This window comes from Cricetulus griseus, chromosome 2, assembly GCF_003668045.3.
Source record: "Cricetulus griseus strain 17A/GY chromosome 2, alternate assembly CriGri-PICRH-1.0, whole genome shotgun sequence".
Taxonomy (NCBI): Eukaryota; Metazoa; Chordata; class Mammalia; order Rodentia; family Cricetidae; genus Cricetulus; species Cricetulus griseus.
In genome coordinates this window covers 398,176,540-398,186,964 of record NC_048595.1, presented here as the reverse complement: position 1 = coordinate 398,186,964, position 10,425 = coordinate 398,176,540, and the positions used below count along the sequence as shown (strand labels likewise).

Genomic DNA, 10,425 nt, shown 5'->3' with positions numbered 1-10,425 from the left:
ACTCACGGCATTCCCTTTTAAAAGGGCCCTGTCCATCTCCTATCTTCCTCTTTCTCTCGGTGTCTCTATCTGTCTCTCTGTCTCTCTGCTTCTCTCTCCCTCTCCCTTTCCCTCTATCCCTCTCTCCCTCTCTCTCTCTCTCTCTCTCTCTCTGCTTCCTGCAGCTCCTGTTCCCAGAGGCTGGTCTCCCCTTTTCCCTCCCCTCTCTTCCCATTCACGTTCCCCCAATTAAAAAACCCCTCCACCCAAGCTCTGCCACATGATGACTTTCTCTGTCATGCCGCTTTTTAAAATTACAACAACAGGAACGTGTATCGTGTATCATCAGGAGAAAAGATAAAATAAAATAAAATAAAAAAAGACGGTCAGGGGCCATTGCTTGTGGCGAAATTGGGAACATCTGTTTGGTCAGGTAATCAACTAGTGAAATGCTTGTGTTTAATGAGGAAATTACTAATTGTGGTTCTACCTAAGATTTGGAGATTGTGAAACTCTTGGGTCACATATATTGGCAGTGTCAAGGGTTAAACGGTAATTCGATTGTCTGCCTAGAATTCCGAGCTAGATTTGGTCTTCTTCGGGATTCCAGAACCTAGCACAGTGCCTGGGGCAGTCAACCTTAGACGTTTGCTAACTGAGTGAGTGGATGCACTCGCTAAGGAAGCTGCTGCCGGCTGGCTGTTAGGTTGGGCAAATGAAAAAGCCTGTGTGGCTCAGAAAGAGTCAGAAGACCAAAAAGGGAGTCCTTGCAGCAGAGGTCTGTGTTTTTCTAAGGGATTTTCATCCTCTGGGATTCTTACAGAGAAAGGATTTATTAAATGTTTGCTAAAGGAATGAAGCATCTGCTTTCCCATTCATGAAATGTAGATGTTGCCATTCCTCTGCGGATGAAGTGGATGGAATAAGCTATGGGCAAGGAGCTCTCTACATTGCAAAGTTTTGCACCTGTGTGAAGCATTCATTATACATGGTGATGGTGACCATCACTCAGGTTACAAGACTGGGGTAGAAGTCTCTGCAAACAAGTGAAGGCAGGTGGGCACCTGGCTGGCACTGAGGGCACAGCAGGAGGTTCACCACCAGAGGGTGGAGCCTGGATTTGGATGGTTTCCCATTCTGCATCCCTGGCAAGTCAGGCCTGAAAACTATCTCTGGCAGTCTTGGGAAGCCGGGCCTTGGGACTTCCTAACCACATGAAAGCAGCCAGCCAGGGTCCCTGAAGCAGGTGATCTGATGCTGGCACAGGTGGAGCGGTTCTCATAGACGACACTGTCAATTAGAAGTCTTCTTCAGCACTCCTACTACTCCAACCTTCTGAAGAAGTACAGTTGGGATCATGACAAGCTTCCTAGCCAAGATCTTCTTGGGGATAACATGGCCCAGTTAATTACCCCATGCTAATAAGATAACTCAATTACATGCAGAGGACTTGCAAGCCCAGCACTTTGGGAGTCTTCAAGTTACCCCATGTCTCTGATTTTGATAGGAGAAAATGATTTTTTTCCTTCCAGGCAAACTAAACCCACCAATTAGGGCAATTGTTCTCTTGAGCTTTATAAAGGGGAAGGCCAAGATCACAAGCTGGTGAACAGTCTCGAAGTGTTTTAGGGAAGGTTGTGCATCTCATTCCCACTCGGTGGCTTCTCCATGATGAACCGCCAATTCACCTGCAAGCCCGGAGCAGCTAACAGGGGCTTCAGCGGCTGCTCAGCTGTGCTATCCAGCAGCTCATCTTCTTACCGTGCAGGGGGCAAAGGGCTCGGTGCAGGTTTCAGCAGTCGGAGCCTCTACAGCCTGAGGGGTGCCAGGAGCATCTCTTTCAATGTGGCTGGCAGCAGTGGGCGCACAGGGGGATATGGGTATGGCCGGAATAGGGCCAGTGGCTTTGCAGGCAGCATGTTTGGCAGTGGAGCTCTGGGTCCTTCAAACCCACCCCTGTGTCTGCCTGGAGGTATCCACCAGGTTACTGTCAACAAGAGCCTTCTGGCTCCACTCAATTTGGAGTTGGACCCGGAGATCCAGAAGGTGCGCGCTCAGGAGCGGGAGCAGATCAAGGCTCTGAATAACAAATTCGCCTGCTTCATTGACAAGGTGAGACAGCTGATAACTAAGTGCCTCCTTTCTTCCTCCACTTTCACTGCCTTTGGGGGGGCCCTATCTGGAGAGAGAATTATGGGAACCCTTCCTAGGATTCAGGCACAGCACAGGGCAGAGCAGAGAAGAAGCAGGCAATAGCCTAGACATCAGAGCTGAGGGGCAGGACCAAAGGCAGGTAAGGAGCTCCAGACAGCTTTATTTGGAAGTCCTCTAGCAGGCAGAGCAGTGGCCTCTTGGTAGAGAAGAGGGTGAGTGGGGCAGAGCCAGTGGGACTTAGAAGGCAAGGGAGAAACCAGTGGTAGCTTTGGGAGGGTCATAGTTCCATGGCCCTATGCAGTCTGCATTTTGATGAGCCCTCTAGGAATATTGATGCTTACCAAAGTCTGAGCACCAAGGAGTAAGTGGTAGGTGAGTCTTGAACAATGGAAACTTCCTGGCAAACCACAGAGGAGAGCTCAAGATCCCAGTCCATTTGAGTACCTGACTTCCAGGTAGGCTAGGAGAAGCCATGGATGTGGAGACAGAGCAAGCCAAACAGACTAGGTCACAAGACCCTGAAGGGTGGGAAGCTGATGGGCACATCTAAGAGCTTGCAGTAGAGAGGCATTCCCATAGCTCATCAATTTTAACCCTGCAGGTTTAGACTAGGCCAGGAGACAAACAGTCCACATTGTGATGGGTTGGAGATAAAGGCATATTGGGCCCCTCATGGCCTCTAGAGCTGCCGCTGGCTGCTAGACTGAGGATTCCCAGAGGAAGGTACTTGGGTATCATTTTTCTTTCAGAGCAATGTGACCTTCAAAACCCATCCTTTTCCTCTGGAAAGAAAGTCTCCCATTCCCTTCTCCCTGTTGACTGTGGAGTGATACCAGGTGGCTGTGGGTTTGGGTTCCAGGTGCGCTTCCTGGAGCAGCAAAACCAGGTGCTGGAGACCAAGTGGGAGTTGCTGCAGCAGCTGGACCTGAACAACTGCAGGAAAAACCTGGAGCCTGTTTACGAGGCCCACATCAACAGCCTGCAGAAGCAGTTGGATACACTGTCTGGGGACAGAGTAAGACTGGACTCGGAGCTGAGGGGCATGCGGGATGCCGTGGAGGACTGCAAGAAGAGGTGAGCAGAGACACTATGTGGACTAGCTGACTCCTGGGGCAGGCTTTCTAAGCAGGTCCTGGGACTTTCACCTGTGGCCTCAGGGCAACTCAGGGTAGTACCAGCCATCTGAGCTCACCTGGCAAGATGAGAGCCTTTACAGGCATAACCAAGCAGGATGGACCAAGAATACTCAACCTGCAGGGCAGTGCCAGGGATCTCCTCTTAGGCAGTTTCCTCTTTCATGTGTTGCTTCCTAACCCTTCTAAAGAGCCCTGTGTGTGTTCAACACAGAACTCCAGTTCCTAAGCTCACCCAGGGTGTCTCAAGTTCCAAGAAAACCCCAGTAGAGCAAGATGTAAAGTTTCCATTGGGTTTCTCCTCTCATTGGGCCCTTCACATTTGAGTCATATTCTTTCTTGACTTGGGCACAGATAATTCTAGCTTCTTGTACTGCCTTCTCAGGCTGGAGTGGCTTTGTCCTGTTTCTGTGATTTGGGTGCTGAAAAGGAGGAGGAAAAATGGACTCACTCCCCAGGCATCGGAAGAAACCTAGACCCAAACCCTCCAGCCACTAAGCTCAGGTCCCTACTGACAACTCAGCCAAACAGCCCTACCAAGTTGGGGCAGCTGAAAGCACCTGCTTAAGGATTCATGATTCAACTATCCTGTATTTCTCAGTGAGAACACACAGATATAGGTGCACAAACACTGGCACCCCCAGCTCCTGTTCACTGATGCTTTCCCTGCAGGTATGAAGAAGAAATAAACAAGCGGACAACGGCTGAGAATGAATTTGTGGTGCTTAAGAAGGTAAGGAAGTCTCCCGTGGTGGGTGCAGGGGAGGGAATGAAGCAGAGGGACTGGGGCTGACAAACCCAGAGACAGAGACTAGCTACATCCATCGTGGACACTGGTGATTGTCTAGTGCAGATTATTTTGTCATCTTTTTCACAGCTTGTAAGTGGACAAGAGTCCAGCTGTGGATAGTCAGCCCCAGCTTATGGTCAGTCATGCACATGTCTCTGGGAAGGGCTAAGTCCTCTTTCTAACTCATCTCAGACAAGTCACTGTGGCTGCCTTGGTGACCATGGGGTAGAGCAGGGGATGTACCTTCCATTGGAGGAAGGGGATGAAGCTCTCACTGTGGGTCCTGGCTGAAGTCAAGTTCCTGCCTCTGGGGTCTTGAGACTCTTCCTTGGATAGTTAGCCACAGGTTGGGGTTTATAAGAGAGACTGGTCAGTAGAAGGTGTCTGGATTCCCTTTAGGATGTGGATGCAGCGTACATGAGCAAGGTGGAGCTGCAAGCCAAGGTGGATGCCCTGGATGGAGAGATCAAATTCCTCAAGTGTCTGTACGAGGGGGTAAGGCTTGTCCTCACCTCTAGCTTTGGATTTGGAAAGGACTTGTGATAATTAGGTACCTTTTATCTGTCAGTGTAAAAGCCCAGGAGCCCTCCAGCATTTGGGTGCTGAGGGCTTAGTAGTTCAAAGACTGGGTGATAGCTGGGCAGGGCATTTTCCCTCACTTTACTTACTCTAGCCCCCTCTTGGGACAGATATGTGATTTTCTTCTTTCACAGCAACTGGAAAGTTTTTCAAAGTGGTATTGAAACCTTGGGCTCTATTATATAGCTTTAGGGAATTCTGCTTGTGCCTCCTTTGGGTGTCCTGGGGTTCTCCTGCTTGTATAGGGCCATCATTTTGTCACTTTTCCCTGGTTACAATAGGCATTTCATGCATTCTTTTTCTCCTGTAGGAGATTGCCCAGATGCAGTCCCACATAAGTGACACATCTGTCATCCTGTCCATGGACAACAACCGCAACCTGGATCTGGACAGCATCATTGCTGAAGTCCGTGCTCAGTACGAGGACATTGCCCTGAAGAGCAAAGCGGAGGCCGAGATGGTGTACCAGACCAAGGTGGGGTTGACTGTGCTGATGTGTGTAGGGGGATCTGGTTTGGTCTCCTTTTTTTTTTTTTTTTTTTTTTTTTTTTTTTTTTTTTTTTTGTTCCATGACTCACCACAGCCTCCAGCTAGCTGGGAACATACACTGACCTTGGCAAGAAGAGAGAAGACACAACTTTGTCCTTGGACTCCCCTTAGACCCATGGAAGACATTTCAGGGTGCAAACTGCAAGATGCAAATGAAGCATCTTAGTTCGGAACCCACTTTCTGGAGGCAGAGAGCTCTGAAGTACGCTTGGGGGAGGGAAATGTGAGCAGTCAGCATCTCAGCTCTGTCATTACTGTGAATCACAGGTCTCTTCAGTGTGATATGGGATCAGGCAACCCCCACTTTTTCATTCAAGTCCACCTCCAAGGATGAGGAGGGCGTTGCTATCCTGCACATCTTAGCTCCCCCGATGGGTGTGGGTGGGAGGTGACTCTTATGTAATCTGGTTTCTCTGATCATGATGGTAACTTTCTAATTGTTCCTTGCTGTTCATTGGGCTCTTTCTCTAGATAAATCACCTCTGGGAGACCTTATCTCTCCTCCTCCATCTCCTTCCCAGCCTTGAATGAAGAGGTTTAGCCTGTTGGGGAAGAGTTAGCCTTCAGGGCCTAAGGGACAACGTAGGCCTAGACTTTTTGATGAAGACTCAGACTTGTGACCTGGTCCCCCGGTTCCTTCCCCATTTATTCTCATAAGCCAGGGTTGAGAATGGCCATGATTCAACCCCCATGGGCTGTCAACACAGACTGTCCCCTCCATAGTCCTTTGCAGAAGAATCAGACAAGTCTCACAGGTGTGCTTATAGACCATTTGATGAGTGGTTATTGGCACCTGTACTTCACCATGGGCTTAGCGAGAGGGATGCCATGGCTAGCTAGGTGCTGACCATAGTGACTGGGTACTATGAGGCCAGTTTTCATTATCACCATTTCAAGATGAGTAAGTGAACTCCGCAGGTGCAGGAAACTCACCAAGAGCACTCAATAGATAAGGGGTGATGGTGCTGCCACTTCTGGGGTGCTAAACCAGATCAGAGTTGAGCACTCAAGGATGGGGGCAAGGCAGCACATCACCCTAAAGTGCCAAAGACCACACCTGTTCCGTTTCCCTTTAAGTCGAATTCTGAGGTTGAGCTGGGATACTCTCTGTTGACTATTCGGTGGACAACCCAAATGACAGGAGGTGACAGAGATTCATGGCTGATATTCAGTGCTAAGCTCTTCCTCCTTTCATGTCCAACAAGACAATCCATATAGCTTCTTCTCAGTTAAGCTGAAGGGGAAGTGGGAAATACAGATGACTGCTTCTCATTCAGCCAGTCATTTATTCACTCATCAGATCTTCTTGAGTGATGCATTATGCTATGTACTGAGAATTCGGAAAAAATTCTATCCATTGAGGAAGGCACAGAAACATGTCATTGAGGTCTAATATGTGTGACTTCTGGAGCCCAGGGTCACGGGAACAGAATTGCACCCAATCAGAGGATTAGGAAAGGTCTCCTGACCTGGTCTAGCTCCATCTAGACCAGGTGTGTGGGGAGGGTTCTGGCGGAGAGAGAAGCTCATACTCCCTCAGAGGCATGGGAGCATGTGAGAGTCATTCAAGGAGGAGGGGAATATTAAAGGACTATTGGGAAAAGCTGGGGAACCAGATAAATGAAGCAGGGCAGTGAGAAGTGAATGCCTTGATGCCATGCTAGGAGTTTGAATTTCATTCTGACTTCGAAGGGCTATAGGCAGAGAGGGTCGTAGTTGGGGATGCGTCTTACAAAGATGCAGTGTGGGGAGGAGGGACTTCCAAGAGTCCTATGCCAAATCCAACCCTCACGAAGATCAGCCAGGCTCAAGGCAAATGAATAAATCTAGGGACAGATGGTTAAAGAGAAGAAGGCTATGAAATTGGGGACTGGGAATCCCTTCTCTCCTCTGCCACACAGCCCCAAGCAAAGGCACCATTTCCATGCTAGATTTAAGCTTAGACAACCCTTAAGTCATATATATATATATATATATATATATATATATATATATATACTTAAGAGAATATATATATATCTTTTAAGATATATATATATATATATATATATATATATATATTATATATATATGTACATGCTTTTTGCTTCCCACCTACCAGTTCCAAGAGCTGCAGCTGGCAGCTGGCCGACATGGGGATGACCTCAAACACACCAGGAATGAGATCTCTGAGTTGACCCGGCTCATCCAGAGACTACGATCAGAAATTGAGAGTGTGAAGAAGCAAGTGAGTGACAAGGGGCTTCTGACTGGGCCTCCTACATACCCCCAAGGGAAGGCTGGGGGGCTGGTGGCTTCCTGCCTTGTCTCCTCTTTGTACTTTGTTCTAGAAACCCTTCCTCAGAGAAGCCTCATCTCTTCCCCTACTTTGTTCCCCAAATGAAGTCTAGAACCATTATAGGGTGACCCCCAAAGCTACAAGACTGAGAATAACACACTTCCCTGGTGCCAAGAAAAGTCCTCATTTCTAGATACATTCCACAAAGTGTAGTAGGACAGAGTAGTGCCCCCAACCCCATTAGTGTATGCATATTGGAATAAAGTAGGACCTGGGTACCTCAGAACTCAGGGGGGATGCCACCTCCTGCCCCTCAGTGTTCCAACCTGGAGACGGCCATTGCTGATGCCGAGCAGCGAGGGGACTGTGCCCTCAAGGATGCCCGGGCCAAGCTGGATGAGCTGGAGGGCGCCCTGCACCAGGCCAAGGAGGAGCTGGCCCGGATGATGCGTGAACACCAGGAGCTGATGAGTGACAAGCTGTCACTGGACATTGAGATCGCCACCTACCGCAAGCTGCTGGAGGGCGAGGAGTGCAGGTGACTGCAGGGATGCTGAGAGAGAACCTTTGCAATTCGCCCCTGACCCAGTTCCTTAGATTATGGAGGTGTGGACACTGGAGGGGCTGTAGATGCTTTTCAGTTCAACCATAAACAAGTCCCAGAACAACTTCCAGCCATGCAGTATGACAGCAAAGTCCTTTAAATTTTCCTTCAGTTCTTCAGGGAATTTCAGCTTAGTGTTGCCAGCTTCAAGGCCTCAGTGACCCTTACAAATACTTGTGTTCACCTAGTAGGTCCTAAGGTCAGCCTCTCAGCAGATAGCACCATCTTGATCACTTACTCCAATTGGCTTGTTTTATTTTTGCTGTATTTATTTTTAGTGGCATTTCTTTTTCTTACTTGGTTATGTAATTTTGGTTTTGTCCACTGTGACATAAAACCTTCTTTTAAGAGAAATGCATTTTTTCCTATACCTAAAAATACTTAATTGATAACAATGTGGGTTGCACCAAGTCCAGTACAGTTGGGGGGACAGGACACAGGGCATTGGCATTTGGAAATCCTGGGACTGGTCTAAAGTCACACAAGAGCCTCATTCATTGCTACTTTAGTTGGTCTGTATTCCGTGCCTCTACTTACTCAGGCCCCAACTACCCAGCAGTCAAGCAATGGGTTCAAGAGAGACACCACAGGCGAAGAGGGGCCCTGACAGTGGTGTTAGTGTGGGAGCCCTAATATCTCTGAAGTGGGAAGTAGACTCTGGAGGGAAGGAGGGACTGGGAGGCTCAAGTCTTGAGGCAGAGGTTGTTAACACTTTCTGACTGGCTGGTGGCTGGTGGGGTTGGTGGAGATGGAACTGGACTGGCTGGTGATTCTGTCCCATGTCCTGTGAACGGGGAGCACAGCTAGGGATCCTAAGTGTGACGGAATCTCCCCCATGTTTTTTCTGTTCAGGATGTCTGGGGAACACACCAGTGCCGTGAGCATTTGTGAGTATTTCATGTCTCTGAGGGCATAGCTCCAGGCAGTCAACAAAACCAAAGTGAATGAGTGGGTGCCTGGCATCGGGGCCCCCGTGGAAGGAACATCCTACATTCCCACCTCCTGCCTCCACCGTTCTGAGCTGCTTCTTTAGCAGTAGAGTTAGCTTCCGGCAACTCTGACTTTGCACACTCACTACTTCCCCCAGAAATTCTGCCTGTGCTGGGATGACAACTCTGTAGCTGCACACACAGTAATCACTTGTCCCTTCTGTGGGGAGAGACCTCTGCAGTCCTGCAGCACAGACCAGTGTTATCATTGGCCCCTCAAGGTTCAGCCACTCTATCTGGCTGGGGGGGGGAGTGGCATGAACACCCCAATTCAAAACATTGGAAGTACAATAGAAACAATTTAAGGGTGCCTTCTCAGGTTAAATGCAAGACCTTGACTTATGTTTGGGTATCACCATCCTTTGGGAACCTTGTTTCTTGTTCATCCAAGAAAGAGCAAAGTGCCTGACTAGGGATTTGGTGACAACTGGGTTGTTTTCCCCAAAGTTTGATTTGCTCAGGATTGAGTCTGTGTCACTAAACTTAAATTTGGGGTCCATGGGAGGGGTCTAGTTAGGAGGGAGATTTTTGAGTTGGGGGCTGGAAGTTGGAAGGGACTTAGGGCCACTTCTCTCTTGAAACGCCCACTGATCCCTCTTCTCTCTCTCTCTCTCTCTCTCTCTCTCTCTCTCTCTCTCTCTCTCTCTTACAGCGGTTATCAGCAGCTCCACACCTGGGGCTGTGGGTGCAGGGGCAAATTTTGGATTCAGTAGCACTGGCACCTATGGCTACCGGCCCAGCTCCGTTGGTGGTGGCTACAGCCTCCTGTCGGGGGGCTGTGTCACTGGTAGTGGGAATTGCAGCCCCCGTGGAGAGACCAAGGGCAGACTGGGTAGTGCAAGTGAATTAAAGGATGCTTCAGGAAAGACCTTGGCTTTGGGCTCACCCACAAAGAAAACCATGAGATAAACAGCCCATCCCCCACATCTGCCCAGCCTTGGTTTTCTCTGGATTCTCTTCTGGGAAATCCTTCTGTTCTATTCACCATCACTCAGTTCTTGCTTTTCTGTGTTACCAACATTGCCCTCTTCTCTCCAGTCACTCTTGTTAGTCTTTATTAACCAGCACCAGGATTCTAGGAAGACATTCATTCATGCATCCTTCTGCCCCAGTACAAAGGAATCACTTCACTTAGCCTACCATACCTTCATGAGGACCTGATCCCTCTGCCTGGATGTCCCCTTGCAGATGAAGGTTCCCTCTGGGCTGACTCTGGTCCCCTCCCCCCATGCCCAGTACAATCTGGGCACATGAGACTTGAAGTGTGTCAATGGACAGTTCTGCAAGAACCAGCCCAGCCTGGAGCAAACTCCTGTCCATAGTTGTATCTGGTATGATCTGTCTGTTTTAGGGCTGGGAGTCCCCATCCA

The 10,425-nt window shown here is 49.0% G+C and overlaps 1 protein-coding gene across 1 annotated transcript; it reads left to right on the top strand.

Moving 5' to 3' along the window:
- Window positions 1-1,647: 1,647 nt before the first annotated feature.
- Window positions 1,648-9,964, top strand: LOC100752555 (keratin, type II cytoskeletal 73). The gene is made up of 9 exons (XM_027396039.2): window positions 1,648-2,091; window positions 2,993-3,207; window positions 3,939-3,999; window positions 4,456-4,551; window positions 4,946-5,110; window positions 7,286-7,411; window positions 7,780-8,000; window positions 8,919-8,953; window positions 9,708-9,964. Exons 1-9 carry the CDS (start codon window positions 1,648-1,650, stop codon window positions 9,962-9,964), a joined length of 1,620 nt encoding a protein of 539 aa, XP_027251840.1.
- Window positions 9,965-10,425: the final 461 nt, after the last annotated feature.